This window comes from Sciurus vulgaris, assembly GCF_902686455.1.
Source record: "Sciurus vulgaris genome assembly, chromosome: 11".
In the NCBI taxonomy this organism is placed as follows: domain Eukaryota; kingdom Metazoa; phylum Chordata; class Mammalia; order Rodentia; family Sciuridae; genus Sciurus; species Sciurus vulgaris.
This window is the reverse complement of record NC_136472.1, coordinates 110,011,471-110,035,069: the sequence shown is the minus strand read 5'-3', so window position 1 is coordinate 110,035,069 and position 23,599 is coordinate 110,011,471. Positions and strand designations below refer to the sequence as shown.

Below are 23,599 nucleotides of genomic sequence, written 5' to 3'. Positions count from 1 at the left end.
CATGGCATTCCAAGGTATAATTATCCACAGAACTAATATCAAGGGTAAATCCAGGAAGGATCTGGCCAAAGGTTGAGGGGCTGAATCTGATAATGACTTGTGTGTTGTGTGTGTGTGTGTGATCCTGGAGATTGAATCCAGGGGTACTCCACCACTGAGCTACATCCACTATCCTTTTATGTTTTATTTTGAGACAGGATCTTGCTAAATTGATGAGGCTGACCTTGAACTTGTTAATCTCCTGCCTTAGCCTCCAGAGTCACTAGGAGTACAGGTGTGTACCACCACTCCTTGCTTGGTCCCAGTGTGATAAAGAGCATCATATGGTGACAAACAGCACTACAATGTTTTTCTTAATAAACATTCAAGTAATCTACTACTAAATATGTGGCATAAAGGCTTTAAGATATTTTTTTCCACTTCCTACATTTCACACTTTGTGCTTTTGCTGATATACGTTTTACTTTAATGTGTACTGTAAACATATAGTTCAGTGCTACTTTGCTTTGTAAAACCATTTATCTTTTAGTACAATTAAAAGTATAGAAAGCCAGTTGTATTTATTTCTTTTCAACACTGTATTTTTGTGTGCAGAACCAAGTTTCTGTCTGATACCATATTCCTTTATATTAAAGGCAGAGCATCTGCTGGTAGTGAATTCTGTTTTCATCTTAGAGCATATTTCTAACTTCATTTTTGAAAGGAGTTTTTGCTGGGCTTAGGATTCCAGTTCACAGATTTGTTTTTTTCTAGTAACCTTAAAGATTTCATTCCAGTTGCATAATTTCTGATAGTCTGCTGTAATTCCCCTTACAGGTTATTTCCCCTTTTTCTCTGACCACCTTGGGATTTTTCTCTTTGTCTTTTGTTTTCAACAGTTTAAATGTTGTATACTTTTCCTCTCAAAGACTTGATCATGTTACATTTAAAATTCTGTTAGATAATTCCAATGGTTTCTGCTCGTTTTCCTGCCTCAAAGGACTGTGTCATTTGTCCCCTGCCTTTAGATATGCCTTATGTTGTTTTAATAGAAATTGCAATTTTAACAAAATAGTAGTAGAGACTTGAGTAAATAATTACTGTTTTTTAAAACAGGCTTATATTTCCTTCTGCTAGATTATTAGTGTGGGGAATTGTGTTAGGCAGAAGCTGCGATGAACTTGAAGTTTATTGCTACAATGGTTGCCCTAAATGTACCAAGAATTTCAAATTCCTTTAGCAATATACAGTGTTTGGAGTGGGGACTAGTTTGGCATAGGGTTTTCTTCAGCATCTGTTCCAACTAGGGCTTTAGTTCATACCTTAGTGCTGTATCTGAGAATCTTTCACTTTCCATATTTGCTGTAGTATTTACTTACAGTCAGTTGTTGCTCAGTATCTGTTGGCCTGGTGGTAGAGGTAGAGGGACTATAGAAGGTTCTGTTATTCTGAGTAAGTTTCTTTCCCTTTTGCTCTGTCTCAAGCACATGTTAGGACCCTTGCTTTCATTTTTTAAAGCAGAAACTGAGGTTATAATTTTCAATATTACTATCAGTTCAAAGGTAACAGACAGGCATTACAAAGCAAAAAATAATCCCTAAGTTCTATTAAAAATTTAGGAGATTCAAAACCCTAATTAGACCTTTAGAATCTACCTCCACCTCCCTAGACACAAGCTTATCTATTGGAAACAAAGAGAATTGAACTCTTTATCTTGAACTCCAGACCAAACTGACTCTTAGGGATCCAGTGAGAAGAGAAAATTGAGTCATGAACACCAATAGCCCAATCTAGTCTCTGGTAAGTCTTATCCCAGTCTTTATAGCCTCTGCTTCAGTCAAAAGTGACTGGGGAATCAGGACTGCATTGCTTTCTACAGTTGTAAGGACCTCCATTTCCAATCAACTATGACCGTCTTCTAAATGAGAACAGAAACAACTGAAAGAATAAGTATTAATTCACACATATGGAGCAATTTAAGTTCATACTGAGAATCAGGCAAGATCACCTCCAAAGAAGAAATAAATTCTGTAGAGAAATGACTGACGCACTTTGACCATGCACCTATTTATACTGTGAAATGGAATGCTGTTCATTCTAAAATATCTGCCTTTGTGTTATTCCAATTCACCCATGTTCTCCACAAGAAAGGGGGAATACACTTGCTTTACAATTACATGACTAAAAGGACCTTGGTGGTGAAAGAGTTCTAGTTAATCCAGAAGGGCATATGTGCTTATAAATTCTAAATTTCTCTTAGTTGTGGTGATAAGTTCTCGGCCATAAAAATATACCAAGTTTGAAGAAAAATTGACCAGATGGACCAATGCCCATTGGTACAAATCCATTAAAATTCAGGAAATCAGTCACATCACTATCTAAACAAACATCTTTGATTACCTAATGAAAAGGTTAATATACTTTTCCAACATAACAGAAAACATCAGACGTGTGCTGCTAGAATTGATAAAGGGTCAAAGTCTGGCGTGTTTGAGTACAAGGCTCACAGTCTTCCTGTTTCATTTCTCATCCTGGTGGGAAACATGTTGCTTTATGTTGCCAGTCAACAAAAATAATGACTTGGGTATAGGGTGAAGAAGCTGGGTTTGCGCGATCAGGACAGTTCCACACATTTTAGAATGCTCCTGAGAGGTAAATAATTCTTCCAGATCCCCAACCTGCCCAAGGCCTCTCAGAGATCTTAAGTGATACTGAGGACCAAAGTGGAAGGACCTTTGAGATAGGATGCAGCTCTGGCAATGACTTAGAAATCACCTTAGCAGCAGACCTTGGTTATTGTGGTGCTCCACCAGTTTAGCGACACCCCACTTTTGGTCTCTGCTTCTCCTACTTCCGCTGTCAACATCTAATCTCTCCTCTCTTCCTCTGCTTCATGCCTTCCTCCCTTCCAGCTTCTGGCAGTACCTGAAGTGGTTAAATCTGCAGCTCTGGAGCACTGGGTCCAAGGCTGGCCTCTGCCATTAATGACCCGTGCCACCTTTGCTAGTGTATTTCGGCATCCTGTGCCTCATTCTTCTTATCTGGAAATGGAAAGTACCTCACAGTATAGTTCTGAGGGTTAAATGGGTTAAAGTATGGAAGGCATTCAGAAGAGAGCCTGGCATGTAGTAAGTCCTCAGTAAATATTAGTTATTGCTCTCCTATCTGTAGGTCTCTCCACTTTCACCCCACCAATGCTTTTCTTTTTACAGACACATATATTTTGTTCAAAGTCCAGTAATGAGGCTATCTGTGGTAGACATCACCACCAAAAGGAAGTCCCCCAGTTGACAAGGTGCTCATGCTAGCCTTCAGATAGGTTCCCACCACCAGACTCTGCTGCCTTTGAAGCGTGCCTATCTCTGTTTCAGGGTGGCAAGGTAACAAATGACTTAGGCCTGGCATTTTCCACTAACTGTTCCAAAGAGGGTTGTGACAGGGCAGTTGCTGTGAACTGCATACTGCTTTTCCCCATTGCGTAACTGAATTGCAGCACCCCTGAACCTCCGTGACTAGTAAATATGGGGCCACAGTGAGCTATCTGATCACAGCATTGGCCTTTTTGCCTTCTATTGGTAAAGAGGAGGTTGAGTGACACTAACTTGTGCCTTTCATTGCTACTTCATGGGTCCTAAGCCAAGTTCTCACTGCTGGAGTCTTGAGTCATTTTGGGACTACATCTTCTCTAGTCTTTACAGTCATCTTTGCAGAATCAAAGACTCTCCCTCTAAGCTCAAGTCCTTCAGAAATGAGACTTCCTACCACATAAGGTAGCCTTCTTGGCGTTGGGGTCTTTTTGTCTGGTTTCTGTGGCCATTTCCCAAACTTGTGACTCCACCCCCAGTGTGCATTCCTTGGCTTTGCCTGATGTGCACAGTTTGCCCATTTTGCCAGGCGCTTTTAGATCCTAAGCAGCACTACTCTTAACATACTCATTATTCAAAGATCTGGTGATCTCCTGAATGGTATTTTATTTTTAGACTCGTAACTCCATAATCCCACCTGTAACTTAGCTCCCATATTTAGACCCTTTATTTAGACTCACAAGTTTAGGGGAAATGAAAATAATCAAAGAAGAGGATAAAATGAACATTACCTGCAAGAAAAGCACTCTACTGAGGACAAAGCATCTTGCTCATGCCAGGCTTTTTCAGTCATTTGAAAGAAAACAGTTTTTAAAAGAGCCTTTTCTTTTAAGCATAATGGACAATAAATGCATGAACTGTGGTGTCTAACTGAACTTGGTTCTATCACATGTGCTAGAGTCATTCTGAGTAGTGGAAAGTTCTCTGAATCAGAGATCAAAATCACAGCAATCAACTGAAACCTCCCTGGATGACCTGGACAAATTATTTAAGGTCTCTTCTGTGCTCCCAGTTTTTTAAGTCAAGCAGAACTAGCATGCCTATCTTATAAAAAAATGCTAAGTTCACATGGAATACCAACATCTATATAACTAAAATAAAATCTATAAATATTTGACTCAAAGTAGGCTGTGAACTTGGTTGATTGCTGGCATCTGTCTCCTAAGGAGCAGCCAAACCAAACCCACTGCAAATACTTTTATTTTATTGTAGGTTCTTTGGAGCAAAGTTGAGCAATCCTAGACCCAGGAACATAAAGTTAAATAGCTTTATCAACCATCCATGTAAAGACATAAGGAGATATTGTTCAGGCTAGTTTGGTAGAACATGAGCAAGGATGTTGGAAGGATTATCAACGCCAGGAAGATTCTTATGAAACAGTTCTTGATTTCTGCTTTTCAGTAAAAAAAGACTGGAAGGATTGATGGATATGTTTCATATGTTTTACAGGACAGCATAAATGAGACCCACGGAGCTACAAGGCAACCAGCTGTTGCTTCCCATGGGCACTGGGGCATGCATCCTAGGATCCTGCTTTTTCTGGCACCATTCCTATCAGAGCAAGAATACAAATCCCAGATGAATTCAAACCTGTGAATGTAAGCTGTTGTTCTCTCAGTCTGAGATATCTTGCCTTTATTGTATTTGAGGTTCTTTCAGTTTGATTCAGCAAATTTTATTGAATATATACTACATACAAGATAATATGCAATGGGGTCTTCATAACAAAGCAATGGGGGGTCTTCATAACAAGGTTCACATAGGAAACAATAAGTTTAACTCTCCATGGGTGACTTTTTACTGAATCATTCAAACTTCTGGCTACGTTCACTTTTGTCTTGTCAGGTGTTTATCATACTCTTACTAGAATTAGGCTCCCAAAGTCTTAGGACAGAAACCATTTCACCATTTTTCCAAGCATTTCATTTCTCCTTCCTATGTCTACTTGACCTGATGATTAACCTTTGTGATTCAGGCCCCTCCTTAAGGGGGAGTTGTCATGCCTGACATTTTGAAGCTGAGTCACACAGAAGGAAGTACCCAAACTGCAATTTATATTTGCGATTTGTTTTGTTGCAGAGAAGAGGTACCCCAGTAGCACACTGGGGACTTCAGAAGAAGTCCTCTACAACCAGCTCACAGGAGTTCCCAGGTATGGGATCGAACAAGCCTTTACAACTAAAGGTATGAAAACATTTTCAAAGTGGAGCAGGTGAGGGAAAGTGGTAACATTTACTATTGAGTGCAGAAACTTCTAAAGTCTATATGTAAACTGAGAGTCCAGGGTAGGAGGTACTTCTCAGAGAGACAGTAAATTTTCAGGGATCAAATATTTTAGAAGGGCATCAATCAAGCAACCTGATTTTATTTTATTTTATTTTTTGTGATGCCAAGGATCAAACCCAGGACCTTGTGCATGCTAGACAGTCACTCTACCACTAAGTGACACCCTCAGCCCAAGCAATCTGATTTTAAATGACAAATTTTAATTCCAGGTCAAAGACAAATCATTTCAATTAAAGAAAATGCTGATAAAGCCTGAAACAATTTTAAAAGCAAGTAATAAATATAAGTTTTAAAATAATTGTTTTCAAGGTCGATGGGTGCTACAAAGTCTGAAAGAAAGACAAGGAAGCAGAAAAAATTTATAGGCAGGGATTAAGGAAGTTGAAAGTCAATTTACATTAGAAAGTCACTGAGATAATATGAATCTCAGGGTCACTATTTACTCAAGTTCTTCTGCTCCTCGTATTTAAGGCAAGAGAATTGGAGGCATGTGAGATGACATATACGCTGGTGACTTCGCCTTAAAAATGAGCATCCCTGTGCCCTTTAGGTGCTTAGCTGCTCAGTTCCTTAAAGTCCATGGTGGGCTGCATGGAATCGCTTTCCTGTAGGAAGTGCAAGCTGACCACCATGGACGGCTGCTGGGAGACAGTAGGGGCAGCAGTAGGGGCAGCTGGGAGAGCCAAGATTTCCTTCTGGGAGTAACTTCTCCAAGGATAACCAGGGGGCATAAACGCTTCACGTGTTCCCATGTTTTACTTTCTGCTTTGTTTCCTCGAGTGTTTGTTTTTGTTGTCTCTTCTAGGATCCTCATCATGAAAACAACTCTGACAAATCGCAAATCACTGTGGCTACTGCTACTTATATTAGCCTTCTTGATCACTTTTACAGTTCTCCCAAAGTCCCGGAAGGTAGGAATTGCTTTCTTATTGTGTTTGCAAAAGCATATTTTTACTTGATACCTCATCTTTTCTAGGAAAGTCCAAACTACAAGACCTAAAGAATGTAGTAGGGGAGTTTCAAAGACTTGCATGTAAGAAGCAGAGTGTCTGAAAAATCATTAAGCAGCATGTGAAAGGGTGACACTGTGTGTGTTTACTCACAGACCTTGTTCCTTTGTTGCTTATTTATGCGTCACAACTATCTTTTCACAACATTTAACTATCTTTTCACCTTCTTTAACAGAACATCTGAAGAACAAAATATTTTTATTTTTATATAGTAAAATTTATCTGCCTTTTTGCTTTGAAGAGAAATATTTCCCCTCTCCAACATCAGACTATTTGTCTAAATATTCTACTGAAACTTTTAAAAGTTGCTTTTGAAGATCTAAAATCAGCATATTATAGCGATACAGCCACCTCAATGTTTATAACTTCATGCATCATAATAGACAAATTGCAGAATCAACTCACATGCTCATCAATAGATGAATAGATTAAGAAAATATGATATATATACACGTGGAGTCTTACTCAGCCATAATGAAGAATGAAATAATGGCCATTGTGTAGTATGGGTACAAGGAAATTGCCAGTAAATGATGGAAATAGAGAAAAATCATGCTAAGTGAAACAGACTTAGAAAAACAAGGGTTGAATGTTTTTTGTCATATGTGGAAGCTAGAGCACAGCAAAGGAGAGAAAGCCATCAGGGAGGAGATAAGACATCATAAAGACACAAGGAAAATCAGTGGAGTAGAAGAAGGAGATCAAGAGTGAGTGTGGAAGGGAAAGAGGAAGATAAATAGAAGGAATGTAATAACATGCTATGTTCATATATAAAGGTGCCAAAGGGAATTTTGCTTTTATATATATGTAGAAGAAAGGAAGTTTAGTAGAGAAGAGGAGGGAGTACAGGGGGAGGGAAGAGGGGAGATAAAAGGGGGGGTGGAGATTGAAATCAAATTCCTTGCATGTGTGATTTTGTGTAAGTGAACCCAAATACTATGTATAATAATAATGCTCTAATAAAAATGTTTCTTTTAACATTTAAGCTTTAAATGCACATGCTTTATTGTGTTCGGATTTCTTCCTGTTGTTCTTTTTTTCCATATAGATAGCCGCCTCCTTTTATTTACTGTAGTCCTTCTTTCCAGTGCATGCCACTTTGTATCTCAAATGGTCCAACAAGAGAAGGTCTCTTTCAGGGCTCTTGTTCTATTCCATTGACCAATTTGTCTTCCTTGTGCCAATACTACATTGCTAGCACTAATTAAGCTTCATAATTAGCCTTGCCTTGAAGGTGATGTTACAACTGTTTATTCCACTTCAGAAGGTTCTTGGCCTGTTGTAGATCTTCTTTCTTGTGCATTTTAGAGCCGGCCTATCAAATCTGCAGAAAAACCCTATTTGAGTTTTATAACCTTGACCTCAACTTACATATGTCCAATTGGAAGAATTGATATGTTTATATTTTTCTATTGAGCAACATCAAATATCTGTTTATTTAGGTCTTCTTTAGATCTTTCAGTAAATCTTACAGTTTTTGCCTACAGGTCTTGTACATTTTCTACTAGATTTATTCCTAGTTACTTTATAATTATATGTTGCTATAATTTTTTTGTATATGCTGTTCTTTTAAAAATGATTGCTTATTGATGGTGTAGAGGAATGCAATTCACTTTTGCATATTGAATAGCAAAATTTTAACTTTCCAGGATCTGTACTTGATTCATTAATGGCACTATCATCTTTTCTGTCTTTTATAAGATTTTCACGGCAAGAAATTGAGACCACAATATGTACTTAGTCCTTCATCTTAAATCAGACTTTTTATGTTTTATTTCTACCATAATTTGTAAGCACAGAAAATTATTCTACCACTCTAAAATCACTTACTTTTATTTGAAGACTGAAATAATATATAAATATCTGATTATGTGGTATGATGGTTCAAATATCTTACTATGAAAATGTCATTTAAATCCTCTGGGTTCTTGCTCGTTTTTTCTATAGCTCACGCAGCAATTACTGAGAGAGATTATTAAATTTCTAATTATGGTTGTGGATTTTTTCCATTTTCTCTTTATTTTGTCAAAGTTTGTTTCATTTATAGGTATGTGTATGTAAGTGTATACACAGGTATGATTGCTGTGGTTCCTGACAAATTGATCCTTCTATTATGATGAAACAGTCATCTTTATTCTAATGATACTCTTTGTTCCTTATATGGCCTATCACTGTCTACGTGGAATATGGCATAATACTTTACACCTGAGTGGTATTCCTTGTAGAAAGCAAATGGCTGTTCTTGCTTTTTTATTTCTGCCTTTTGGTGAGGCATGCAGTCCACTATATTCAATGGAATTATTAAAATGAGAGGATTTAGATCTATCACTTTACTATTTATTTTCTGTTTGGTCCTTCTAATTTTGTTGTTGTTGTTCCTCTGTTTTCCTTCTCCTGCCTTATTTTTAGTTTTACTGAAATTTTTTATATGTTCCTTCCTTTTGTTTTTATATTGCATTTTCATTAGTTTCTCTATGGATTATATCACACATTCTTAACTTTTAGAATTATTAATATACTGCTTCATGTAATCTGTAATAACCTTCCAGCCACTTAGACCTATGTACATCTGATCCTATTCTTTTATCTATAGTTGCCATATTATGATAAATTTATAATCTTTAATTTCCTAAATAAATATAGGTACTTCAAAGAGAGAAATAGTCTTTCATATTTATCTATATATTTCCTGCATCTGGTGCTGAGTAGCTGAGTTTTCTTCAGCTTAAAGAACTCCAGTCGGCACTTAAAATGCAAGTCCTGTGCTGTCCTTTATCTCAGGTACCAACATCCCTCCAATTCCTTTCTACTTGTATCCACTCTCCACTGCTTTCAGAGAGTTGTTTTTTAAATATATATATATATATATATATATATATATATATATATATATATATATATATATATATATATTTGTTCAGAGTTTATTATTAGCAGCTACAGGAGAATTGGTCCAGCACAAATTACTCTACCTTTATTGGAAATCCCTATTAATGATTAATAGTAATGATCCAGCCTACTACTATTTTATTTTATTATTTGACATTTTTAACAAAAAAATCTTTAGTCATCAAATAGAGGTAGTAATAATGAACACTTAGCATGTGCCAGTATCATTCCTAATGCTTCACATGTTATTTATTCCATCCATCCTCTCGGTAACCATATAAGGTGTTTATTTTGTATGACCTGACACTCAGATGATAAGACTGATTCAAGAGAGGTTAAGAATGTGACCTAAACTGCATAGCTAGCCAGTGGAAAAGCCAAACTTCCATCAAAGGCAATGTCTCTAAAAAGTAGCTACCAACTATTGTGAGCATACAGTAAGACTAGAATTCTCATGCACTTCTGGTCTGGATGGAAAAGGGAACAACTTTTTTTACAATTTCATAGTATGTGTCAAATCCTTTAACAATGTTCACTACATTTTACTAATTATTCTATTTCTGAGATTCTTGGCAAATTTCTTGAATTGCAAAGAATCACTTGCAACAGGAGGCATTCTTTAGTATTAAATATATGATTAAAAAAACTGAAAGCAAGAAATATCCAAAAAGATAAAAACAGGTAAAATATTAGGCTATATCTGTAGGATGGAATATCATAGGACTTTGACCTAAGGTTGAGAGGTTTTGATGTCACTGCTTAAAAGTCAAAATATAATGGTAAATAGTTATTTACTATCATGCAAAGCAATATACAAGGAATGAGAAATTCACCAAAAATTTAACAGTAATTATCAATGGTTGGCATGATTATGGGCTGATTTTATTTCCTATACACTTTTAGAAGTCTCTTAATTCTTAATAATATATTGGTATTTTCTTATAATTAGAAAATAAACATCCTATAAATCTATTTTTCTGTATCTCCTGTGTTAGAGAAAAAAATCTGAAAAAACACTAAAAATAACAGAAAGTTCAAGCAAAGTATAAAAGATGAAACAGAAATAATAACATTTTACATAAAAGCCCCATGCATCTTAAATACTCCTTCTTATTTTTAAATGAATATTTGACAAATGAAAATTGTATATATTTGCATGACATGGTTTGAAATATGTATACATCATGGAATAACTAAATCAAGCTAATTAACATTAGCATTACCTCATTAATTTTTATTTTGGTGGTGGTGACATTATTTCAAATCTACTTTCTAAGCAATTATTTTTTTTTGCTTTTGTTTTAAATTTTGTTTTTTTGGGGTATTTGGGGGGCATTGATGGTGCTAGGGAACAAACCCAGGTCCTCACACATGGTAGGCAAGACTCCACACCTGAGCTATGGTTCCAGCCTCAGCAGTTTTCAAGAATGCAAATGCATTGTTATTAATTGTTATCACTAAGTTAGACAATATATTTCTTGAACTTATTTTTTCTAAGTGAAATTTTGTGACCACCATCTTTTGCGTTTGTATCTATAAATCATTCTGTAGACCAATGTCAAGAAGCTTTTCTCCTGTGTTTTCTTTTGGTAGTTTTTCACTTTCAGATGTTACATTTAACTTTTTAATTCATTTTGCGTTGATTTCTGTATAAAGTGTGATGTAAGGGTATAATTACATTCTTCTGCATGTGGATATCCAGTTGTCCCAATACTATTTTTAAAGAAACTGTTCTTTTCCCATTGTATGTTCTTGATACCTTTTATAAAAATCAAAGGACTGGAAATACATATATTTATTTCTGGGCTCTCTGTTCTGTTGGTCTATGAATCTGTTTTATGACAGTACCATACTGTTTTGATTACTAGACCTTTGTTAGGTATTTTGAAGTCAAGTACTATGACCTCTAGCTTTTTTTCTTTTTGTTAAAGATAGCCTTGGTTATTCAGGATCTTGTGATTTCATGTAAATTTTAGGATTGATTTTTTTCCATGAAAAATGTCATTTGTTTTTTGATAAGAATTGCATTGAATTTGCAGATTGCTTTGGATAGTATGGATGTTTTAACACTATTAATTCTTCCAGTCCATGAATATGGAGTATTTTTCCCTTTATTTGTGTCTTCTTCAGTTTCTTTCATCAATGTTTTGTAGTCCTCAGTGTACAAGTCTTTTACCTCCTTGGTTAAATTTACTCCTAAATATTTTATTTGATCTTATTGTATTTTGCATAGCTGAGATCTCCTTGATTTTGTGTAAATGAGATCTCCTCTTGATTTTTTTCAGATAATTTGTTGTTAGAGTACAGAAGCACTACTGTGTTGATTTTATATCCTGTAACATCACTAATCTTGGTTATTCATTCTAGCAGGGTTTTGGCAGAATCTTTAGGATTTTCTCTTTAAAAGATTATGTCATTTGCAAACAGGGACAATTTAACTTTCTCCTTTCCAATCTGGATGCCTTGTATGTGTTTCTCTTGCCTAAATTGATCTGACTACAACTTCCAGTACCATGTTGACCAGAAGTGGTAATAGTGTTCCCTGATGTTCAAGGAAAACTTTCAACTATTCAGCATAGAGTGTGTTAGCTGTGGACTTGTTGTGCATAGGCTTTATTGTGTTGAGGTACATTGCTTCTATAACTAACTCTTTGAAAAGAGGTGGAGGCAGAAGGATTGCAAGGTGGAGGCCAACCTCAGCTACACAGCAAGAACCTACCTAAAATTTTAAAAAAGAATGAGAATGCATCTTAGTGGTAGCACTCCTGGGTTCAACCCCCAACACACACACAAAGATATTAACATGATTTTTCTGCATCTATGGAGATGATCATGTGTTTTTTGCCCTTCATTGTGTTAATGTGTTGTATCATTGTATTAAATTTATAGATTTGCCTGTTGAATCATCCTTGAATCCCTGGAAGTGATCCCACTGGATCATAGTGAATGATCCTTTAAAAGTACTGGTGAATTCAGTTTGCTAGTGTATGTTAAGAATATTTTCTTTTATGTTCATTAGGAATATTGGCCTGTAATTTTTTATTCTAGTGTCCTTATCTGGCTTTTGTTTCAGTGTAAGATGGCCTTGTGAAAAGAATTTAGAAGTATTCACTCCTCTTCAATTTTTTTGGAATATCTTGAGACATATTGGTATTTGTTCTTCTTTAGATGTTTGGTATAATTTAGCAGTGAAGACTTCAGACCCTGGGCTTTTCTTTGATGTGAGACTATTCATTAGTGATTCAATCTTCTTACTCATTATTGGTCCAATCATATCTTCTACTTCTTCATGATTCAGTCTTGGTAGGTGTTATGTGTGTGGGGACTTATCCATCTCCTCCAAATTATCCAGTTTGTTGCATATATTCATAGTGGTCTTTTGTGATCTTTGTATTTCTGTGCTATCAGCTGTAATGTATACTTTTTTCATTTCTGAATTTATTTCTTTATATCTTCTCTTATTTTTCTTAGTCTGCCTAATAATTTGTTTGTATTTTTAAAAAGCCATCACATAGTTTTGTAATCATTTATATTGACTTTCTATTTCATTTACCTGCTCTGATCTTTATTAAGTCCTTCTTCAATTAACTTTGGGTTTACTTTGTTCTTGTTTTTCTAGTTCCTTGAAGTACAACATTAGGTTGGTTATTTGATGTATTTATTGCTATAAAACTCCTAATTAGAATTGTTTTTGCTGCATCCCTTAATTGGTATACTATGGATATATTGTAATTTATCTGAAAATATATTTTTAATTTTATTGTGTGTAAGTGTGTGTGGTGCTAGGGATTGGATCTTGGGCCTTATACATGCTAAGCAGATGCTCTGCCACTGAACTACTTTCCACTCTTTACTCCTTTTTAATTTCTTCTTTGACCTATTGACTGTTCAGAAATATATATTCAATTTTCATGTATTTGTGAATTTTCTGAAATTCCTTCCATTATTGATTTCTAGTTTCATAACATTGTGGTTGACCAGATACTTGATATAATTTTAATCTTAAGATTTGTTATGTGGCCTAACATGATCTAGCATGTAGAATATCCTGAGTGTACATGAGAAGAGTGTTTATTCTGCTGCTATTGCTCTCTTTGTGTCCATTTTCAAGAAATGGATTTTACCATTCCTTCATTTTCAATCTGTGTGTGTTCTTACAGGGTGAAGTCTCTTGTGGGCAGCATTTAGTTGTCCTTTTTTTTTTTTTTTTTAAATCTATTCAATGATGCTATCTCCTTTGGAAAATTTAATTTATTATATTATGATAGGTAATTATCGACAGGTAAAGACTTACTGTGCTGTTTTCCTGTTGTTTTGTGGAGTGTTTATTCCTTTCTTCTATGCTTGCTTTCTTCCTTTGTGACTAGAGATTTTCTCTAGTGGTATGCTTCAATTCCTTACTTTTTATCTTTTAAGTATTCATTAGAAATGCATTCTTTATGGTTACCTTGAGACATACAAAAAGTCTAATAGTTCTAATACCATATTTTAAGTTGGTAACAGCTTAAGTTTCATCACATGAAAAAAGTCTACTTTTATACCATCCACATTTTAAACTTATGATGTCACACTACATCCTTTTATATTCTGTATCCTTTAACAGACTAGTTTAGCCATTGTTATTTTAATTCTATTGCTATTTAACCTTCAAAATGAAGATGTAAGTGATTTCCTCATCATCATTACTCTATCAGAGGATTCCGATTCTGATTTTATATTTATACAAACGTAGTTTTGCAAATGAGCTTTATGCTTTTGCACATTTCATATTATTCATGGCATTTTTTCTTTTGGCTTAGAGAACTACCATTATCATTTCTTATAAGACAGATATGATAGTGATGAACAGATTGGATTTGTTTATCTGAGATTAAATATTTCTGACTAAATTTTAGTTTTAATATAAAAATAAGAGGACAATAAGCATTCATTCACTACAGTTAAAAACATTTTCTCATTTGGTCTTCATAGTTGGCCTGCAAGGTAGATTTTACAACCACCATTTAAGAAAGAAGATCTTAGGACTCATTGGGGTTAAATGGTTCTTCCAGAATTGATGAGCCAATGAAAACAACGGTAATGCTAACATAGTATCAAAAGTGTATTTATTGTGGATGACACACATATGAACACAAAATCTGTGTCAGTTAATTTTAGTACCTCTCATTATTCCATAAAAGACAAAAGTGACATTAAAAAGAAACATCTTTGATGTTCTCTATTCCATTTCTTGTCATTTGAGATATGGACTACTCTCAAGTTACCTACCTCCCTCCATCATTGGAATTTGATCACAGAGTCCTCATTCCCTGGAGCCTCTCTGAATCCAGCAACATTACTAACCGAGACTGAGCTGAGAACAAAGGAGATCCTGGAGAAACTCAACCAGTTGATCCCGCCCAGACCCTTCACCCACGTGAACACCACCACCAGCGCCAGACACAGCACAGTCTCCATCCTCAACCCCAGACACACATACTGCCGGGGGGACCAGCTGGACATCCTGCTGGAGGCCAGGGACCACCTGGGACACAGGAAGAAATATGGAGGGGACTTCCTGAGGGCCAGGATGTCCTCCCCAGCCCTGAAGGCAGGCGCCTCAGGAAAGGTGACAGACTTCAACAATGGCACCTATCTTGTCAGCTTCACTCTGTTCTGGGAGGGCCGCGTCTCCCTGTCTCTCCTGCTCATCCACCCCAGTGAAGGGGTGTCGGCTCTCTGGAGGGCAAGGAACCAAGGCTATGACAGGGTGATCTTCACAGGCCAGTTTGTTAATGGCACCACCCAGGTCCTCTCTGAATGTGGTCTGGTCCTAAACACAAAGGCTGAATTGTGTCAGTACCTGGATGCTCGCGACGAAGAGGCCTTCTACTGCGTGAGGCCTCAGCACGTTCCCTGTGCTGCACTCACTCACATGCACTCCAAGAACAAGGAAGTTTCTTATCTTAGCAAACAAGAAAGGACCATTTTTGTAAGGTAAATAATTATTGCTGGAGATACCAGGGTAATATGTGAATTTGTCCTATATGTTGGTCCAGAGGAAGGTCCTGTAAGCACATCAACTTATGTACTCTTTAAGAACAGTCATTTGGGAGAGGATCTGTGAATTCGTTGGGGGGTCAGGGTTCATTCTCCAGAAATCCCCAAGCTTTTATAATCCTTGTCAATGAAACGAAAAATGCAGGCACGATGACAACCAAAAGAGAATGGGAAACATGTGGGTGCTCTAATATATTCTTTCTGCATCTTGCTAAGTCTTTGCACTCCTTTTGGTTACCTGGATCTCATGGAATAATAGGCAAAGAAATGGAGATTCATATACTGGCCTGAATTGAGGGCACCATATTTGACTAATCACTAAGAATAACTGAAACACTGGATGATCTGCTTTCTTGAGTATTCCCTGATTTGAGGCCACCAGCAGGTTCATTTCTATACTTGTCTTTTGAAGGTCAAATGTGGGTGTGGAGATTATGGAAAACTTCACTGTGATTAGTGTCTCCAAATGCAAAGGTAAGTGCTCCTGTGTTCGTGGATGGTGCTAGTACTAGACCCACTTAAAGGCTTTCCTCGTTCTGCTGGACTTGCTCACAGTCTTAGTTTCGTAAGCACAATGCTCATTTATCTTTTCTAAGGTGAGCCAAGGTACTGTATACTAAGTGAATTATTGGAATCACTGGATGTCACATGCCTGTTTCAGTAACTGTCTCTCGTCATTTACCTCTCATCATGTTAACAGATCACCTGCCCATCTCACACACTAACCTACAAGCTGTGAAACTCTCTTCTAACTCTTTACTAGGTCCTCTCCTCCAACACCACCCTTCTCCCCATCCGTCCATCACCATTTCCTGCATCACTTCTGGTCCAATAATTATCATCTAGAGCTTTCCAATCGGCTACCGGGGAGTTTGGTTACTATCATTATGTCCTCTGATCTCTCACCTTTCAAACAACTTTAATATACAAAGTAGAATTTCCACATTTATACTTACCAGTTTCTCTTTCATTTATTTGACTCAAAACAGCCTAGGAAAACCCCATCTAAAATGATTTAAAGTAACATCTTTTATATCTCTGGCAGTGTGGCATTAAATATTTACTAATTGCTAACATACTTATCCACATTGAAGTATAAATATGTACCTTGTTGTATAAATGGTATTTTTCATCCCACATATATATGAATAAACCTATACCAGTCATAAAAATACTAATGTACTCCATCTAAATGAACAATTAGTGGCCCAAACCTGTCACCTCACTATTACAGCCACCTCAGATCCTTCATGAGCCAACTAGAAGGTGAAAGCCAGGCCCTTCATGGACTTTAGGACTCTCTCCAGCATGCAAACACACTCAAACAGATTGGAAGTTTCTAAAGTTGTCATTATTTTTCATATGGTCTTGAATTTAACTCAATGAATTTATAGATTTTTTGGTGGCTTTTAGCACACTGTGACAGTGAAAAACTTAAGGAAAAAGTGAAATAAATGAAAATATGTATGATTTTTTGTGACTCTAGAAAAATGGATGACATTTTTTATAGAAAGACTGACAAATACTTAAATTTTAACAGAGGGTAATTTTCTTTTCGGGGAGAAAAATATTATATGCTATTATAATGAACATTAATGATACAATTAGGAAACTCACAGAGAATTTTTCTCTGAAAAATAGATATTCCACAGGAGCATATTTCTGTAAGGCTCTTCTACTATGACCACCATCTTATTGCCCCTATTAAGAGGACACTTAGAAAAGACAAAAATTTCTTTAGAAATACTGATGGATAATTTGATGTTTTAGAAGGTACCTTCTTGCTGATTTTTGCAGAAGACCCAGATCCACTGAAAGAGAAATGCAAGCTTGGAATGACATCCACAGTCCCCAGTGGGCATGTCTGGAAAGGAACATGGAATCCTGTCTCCTGTAGATTGACTCCAGTCAAAATGGATGAGTGCCTGAGAGGAAAATTCGTACATCTATTGGGAGATTCCACCATCCGCCAATGGATCGAATACTTCAAATCCAGTATCAACTGTATGATTCAGTCTAAGCTTTTATTTATATTTCTTTCAGAAACTTCTCTTGCCTTTCAAGGAAAGGAAGAAACATAGGAAATACCATGTCTTTATCATATTTCTTCATCACAATACACCAAAAATTTTCACAGGACATAGATATCTTTCCTTTACAAGAAAACATTGATCTAAATGGAAGGGAGCCAGTGTAGAAAAGTATATATTACCTCCCTGCCTATGAAAAATTCACACTTCATGAAGTATAGGAAATTACTGATGGAGCTAAAGATGATTTAATAAATTAAATTGTCATTTTCTATAATTAGTGTGAAGATTATTGGTGTGAACTCTAGATCCAAATGTCCTAGGTTCAAAATCTGACTTCAGATCCAATATGAGTAACTTGGACCAGTTACATAAACAATCTGTTCCTCAGTTTACTCATCTGTCACCTACAGATGAAAAAAAATGCCAGCCTGGTAAAGTGAGGTAATATTGATGGTGCATTTGGAATATTATCTGTGAATAGTTAAGGTTTTTATATAAACTATCATCATTATTATCATTACCTGATAGTATGACAGATGCAAGAGGAAGGAAAAACTTATGTCACATTGGCACAGGGCTTAAGAGCATTGGGTTTAGTGTCTAACAGACACTAGACTCAGGCACTTAGAAAAAAAATGACCTTGGACCTGTTATTTCTGCCCCATTTTCCTCATACATCCAATAAAATGGTGCTTGTTTTGAGAATGAAATCGGGTAATGGATATAAAGAATTCAACACTTTGCAAGGCACATTAGTACATAGGTCCCCCAAAACTACAGAAATTGCAATTATCATTAGTTAATGACAGAGTTGGGTACCGAATACAGTTGGAAGAATCATAGTTCAGTTGCTGTATTTACAAAACCAAGAGTACACCAACAAAAACTCAAAATCCACTAATAGATCTTGGCGATCTCACCTAGAATACCATCACTACTTGCCTACGTATGTCCCTGGGTCCAGTTTCTTTTACTTAGAACTGTGCAATCATGGTGGCTCCATCCTGGTCTTCCAGACATGAAGCCACTCAGCACCTCCGAGTTAGCAAGAAAGCTGATCCTCTTAATAAAAGGGGAAATTTTGTAGAACCTGGATTTCAAGTTTTAAGAAATCCCAACAGAGGGGGTAGTTTTCAGTCCTTACCTCTGGGAAATGACAAAACTCCTTGAGACCTCAGTTTCCTCAGCTACAAAAGCAAAGGTCTAGTGATGACCTTCAGCATCACATTCTACAATGGTGGGTCTTTAAGTTCTACATAGTACTGCAGTACTGATTTACCTACCCTCCTAGCTTATCTTGGAAGTTGCAGAAGGAAAACACCTCTTGTATGTTTTGTTTGAAGTTGAACTTTATGGGCAGAATGTACTTTGAAAGAGAAAACTAAAGTAGGTTGGAAGCAGATTGAAGAAAATCATTCTGCCATTTTCCACCAACCAATCCTCCAGTATGTCTGTTTCCTAACCACTGGGTTAAGACTTCAAATTTATCTCTTTACTTCTCAGGTAGAACATGCAACTAAGTATTAGTAATCATTTAATACACAGTTCACACTGACATTTTTGCTATTAATCAGTTGGCCTTAATATTCAGATAAAGATGTAATTGAGATGATGAAAAATGATAGGACTTCATCTTATTCTACTCAGGCTATGATTACTTCCAGAAGTGTCAAGATCAGGTAGGCTAGTTTCACAAGAAGTGATGGGAACTTCATGTTAAAGGCTGTGATTCTTTATAAGCTGTGTAGTCTTCAGTTGGTGATTTGCTCCCTTGTTTTTTTTTTTTTTTTCCTATGACATGACAATTAAATACATAAATGAGGGACGTTGACATGAGTGACTGCCTCAATCTATATGAATGCTTTGTAAACTGTGAATGACTTCACAAACAAATAGTAATACTACTATTATTAAAGATGATATACTCAGGACAATTTCATACTTGTGGAAGGAAACACAGAAGTTTAGAATATAATCTCAGACTTCAGGGAGTTGACAAGTATTTGGATAAATAGGTTTATTTGTGTTTCTTAATGCAAATAACATTAGTTACTCTATCTTCAAATGAGTTTAATCTAGAGTAAGCACATTTTACAAAAATAATACTTACAAAACTAACCGCATCATCCTGCAATGCAGTGCTACCAGTGCCTTACCACCCATTCGGTGGGATGGTTCTGCAGGAGGACATGCATAATCTATAACATATGTATAACATTCTCCATTGTTCAAATAAATTTCAAAAGTGTCTCCTCAGTCAAACCTATAATAAATTAGAGGTGATTAGCTTATTTACATCTAATCACCAAATCTTTTCTCTTGTATTTATGAATGACAGTCATTTTAGTGTATTATAGTTATACATAATATTGGGTTTGTTTTAACATAATTATGCAAGCATGAAATATAATTTGCTCCAGTTCCTTCTCTGCTCCCTCCCCCTATTACCTTTCCTCTATTCTACTGATCTTCTAATTATTTACGCTTTTTTTAAAAGTAGTGTGTTTTGGATACATAAAGGTGAAATTCACTATGGTATATGTACCTAGGAAAGTTTGGTAAGATTCATTACACCATTCCTCCCTTTTCCAGTCCCTTCTCCCTTCCACTCAATCCCTTTCCTCTATTCCACTGATCTCTCATCTATTTTCATGAGATTCCCTCTTCCCTGCTTTTCCCACTTATTTTGGTCTAACTTTCACATATGAGAAAAAACATTCGATCCTTGACTATCTGGGTCTAGCATATTTCACTTAGCATGATGTTCTCCATTTTTATCCATTTACCATGACTTGTCAATCCTTATAACTTTATTCTCCTTTCATTTTGGAATTACCTATTTGTCTTCAGCACTGAAGTCAGTGGATCTGCATGACTATGGAAAACTGCAACATCAGCTAGCTGTGGACTTGGATAGGAATATCAATATCCAGTGGCAAAAACATGGTTACCCCTTGATTGGATCATCTGCTTATTCGGTCAAAGATATCGAGTACATGGCCCGAGTCATTGATAGAACTGGAGGAGAAAAAAATACTGTCATAGTTATTTCTCTGGGCCAGCATTTCAGACCCTTTCCCATTGATGTTTTCATCCGAAGGGCCCTCAATGTGCACAAAGCTATTCAGCGACTCCTTCTGAGAAGCCCAGATACTACAGTCATTATCAAGACAGAAAACATCAGGGAGATGCACAATGACATGGAAAGATTTAGTGACTTTCATGGTTACATTCAATACCTTGTCATGACAGACATTTTCCAGGATCTCAATGTGAGCATCATTGATACTTGGGATATCACAATTGCATATGGCACAAATAATGTGCACCCACCTCCATATGTAGTTGGAAATCAAATTAATATATTCTTAAACTATATTTGCTAGATAGCATGTATCTCTGAAATTCATTCATTGAGACAATGATCCATTGAGTATCTGCTAGCATGTCAGGTGCTGTTTTTGTCTCAGAACTCCCAGTTCACTGAGAAGATAGCCTGCACTGTGACTGATACAGATCCACCAGTTCAGCCAAGTAAGCTACTTCTACTGTGGAATTTCACTTATAAATGAAACTAAGAATAGTCATGAAAAGGTTCCACCCTCTTCCATCAGAGTTATGCTGCTCTTCTCCAATGGGAAGTTAAGACACCAATGAGTAAAAGCTCTTCTCTCTGGTACATAAAATCTACCAAGTGACTGTAAAATAAACAGTTGGAGAAAGAAGTCTCATTTCATTATTTCTACTACTGTAGAGAGATGCAAGCTGATTTCCAAATGAGGACTTTAGTCTTATGAGGCAGTTCTCCCACAGCTCTAGGGTCCTGGGATCCCAGAAACTTTAACTTTTCTCTCCTTACAGGAACTCACACTGAGAGACTCTAATTTATCCTCTAGTATTTAGCATCAAGGAGTATTGATATATCACAGATGAAAGCACAATATGCTGGGATTGAAGGATCTGAGTCTTAGTCTTATTACAGCCAGCAATTTTAAGACTGAATAAGTCACTTCAGCTCTCTGAGCAACAGTTTCTCAAATGAAGGGATCAGTCTAAAATTTATGATCTTAAGACCTAACTGTGTGATTCTGGGATAGGAGACAGGAGAGGTGACTGGTTGCCTGGATACAGGTTCCACACCCACTAATTTAGCCTGAGCATCATCCACTCTGACCTATGTGTGTATTGCACTTCTGGGTGAGCTTCTACCTTGGAAACAAGCTCTACTACGTAAAACACATTTGAAATCAACAACATCGGTTCCTATAAGTTAAACAGCAAAGTTAACATTTTAATCACTCTCATTTGCATTTTAATAGGCCTTCCCAAATAGTAACCAAAAAGGAGTGTCAGATATGAGAATGTCAGTTGAATAGGACAATTTAATTATCATAAAATAATTTTGGGGCTGGGGTTGTAGCTCAATGGTAGAGTGCTTACCTAACATGTGAGGTACCGGGTTCAGTTCTCAGCACCATATATAAATGAATAAATAAAATAAAAGTCCATCAACAACTAAAAAAAATTTTTAAAAATAATAATAATTTGGCAACATATTCTTTCTTAATTTTATACCAAGGGCTCCAAACTACTCTTGCTGTATCTGGGAAAAAGCAGATATAATAAAACATCTTAAGCCAGTTATCCAGTTTTCTTTGGGAAGGGGATAATACAGCTTATATTCATTTGTCAATGAACTGAAGTTTTCAGTTCAGTTCCCAGATCATCAGAAATATTTTTGGAATTCCTATCAGGTACCAGATACCATTCTAACTTTGAGCATACAGGGGTCAAGAAGTCATGTGAAATATCTTCCATCAAAGACTTTGCATTCTTTTTAAGGTGAAGGAGAAAAAAAAAACAGAACAACAAAGAAAGATAATTCTGTAATAATTATTATGGAAGAATTCCAAAGTTCATAGTAAAACTATAACAAAACAAAGCATTAGGATGTGATAGAGCACTGTGTGGTGGTGATGGAGGTGACCAGTTAGTTAGGAAAGCACTTCAAGTGGTATCAAAATCATGAACAGGTCAGGTGTGATGGTACACACCTATAATCTCAGTCAAGGTCTTCTCCTGGGTAAGAGAAATACAAGAGAGGAGAAAAGATAGAAGAAAAGCATGGAAAACAAAACATGAAGTGACGACCTATCTTCCTAACAAGGACAGGCTGGTTTTGAGTTTGACATGGTTTGAAGATAAAGTATTTTCCTAAGAACCAACCAGCAGTAGTACCCAGAGCTCCATGGAGAGCAAGCATGGAGAGTCACTCAGCTAACATCTAGTTGAACAGAGAGAAAATATGTTAAAAAATACCTCCTTACATCTGGTGATATTTCTTTGCCTTGTATCATGTGTGACATTGTCTGGGTGGAAAATGTACAAATGTGCCACAGGAATCCAGAATATGGGAGACATCAGAATGGCCTAGAATTGTGCTGAAAAGCTTTCTAAAGAGATGGGTTCTAAACCGGGGGTAGACCATTGAGTTTGGATAGGTGCAGGGGCAACCCAGCCCAGGTGGGCAGCAGGATCTCATAAAGTCTAAGAAGCAAGAATTCTGTTTGTGTTGTTGAATATATGTGTATCCTTATAGTATGCATTATATGTATTTCCAATTAGCGTGGAGAATGTGTTGTGATAAGATTTCTCACGTTTACTGCCTTCTTCACTCACATGCAACAGCACTCCATGTTGTGATTAGACCCACTGAGGGGCTTCTGTGGCTGGGCAGTGTCTCCCAGTGCACGTCCACTGCATTTTTCTCAGCCATTTCATACTAATGCATATTTAAGTCGAGCCAATTCCCTACAACTACACAAAATACACAAAGAAAATAAAATTTTGTATGTGATTCTTTATGGATCTAACCAACAAATCCTCTGTAACACTCAAATTGGATTGCTTCAACTAAGGACTAGACAGAACTTTCAAAAAAAGAAAGGAAGGAAAACAGAGAACAGTCCAACTGCTTTCAAAATGACTGCACTGATTT

At 36.5% G+C, this 23,599-nt stretch overlaps 1 protein-coding gene across 7 annotated transcripts in view; it reads left to right on the top strand.

The window, feature by feature from the left end:
- The window catches only part of LOC306640026 (NXPE family member 4-like), an 81,089-nt gene extending 59,115 nt beyond the window's left edge, over positions 1-21,974 (top strand). For 3 of the 7 annotated variants that reach the window (XM_079103851.1, XM_079103850.1, XM_079103849.1), the window contains 7 exons: positions 4,794-4,942; positions 5,424-5,528; positions 6,436-6,541; positions 14,772-15,505; positions 15,981-16,042; positions 17,366-17,572; positions 20,452-21,974. In XM_079103851.1, coding sequence (XP_078959977.1) covers positions 6,446-6,541; positions 14,772-15,505; positions 15,981-16,042; positions 17,366-17,572; positions 20,452-20,987 — 1,635 coding nt within the window. In that variant the 5' untranslated portion in view covers positions 4,794-4,942; positions 5,424-5,528; positions 6,436-6,445 and the 3' untranslated portion in view covers positions 20,988-21,974. Of the gene's footprint in view, positions 1-4,793; positions 4,943-5,423; positions 5,529-6,435; positions 6,542-14,771; positions 15,506-15,980; positions 16,043-17,365; positions 17,573-20,451 lie in introns of those variants that run through there. The other 4 variants (XM_079103853.1, XM_079103852.1, XM_079103855.1 and 1 more) reach the window with 4 other exon arrangements.
- Positions 21,975-23,599: the final 1,625 nt, after the last annotated feature.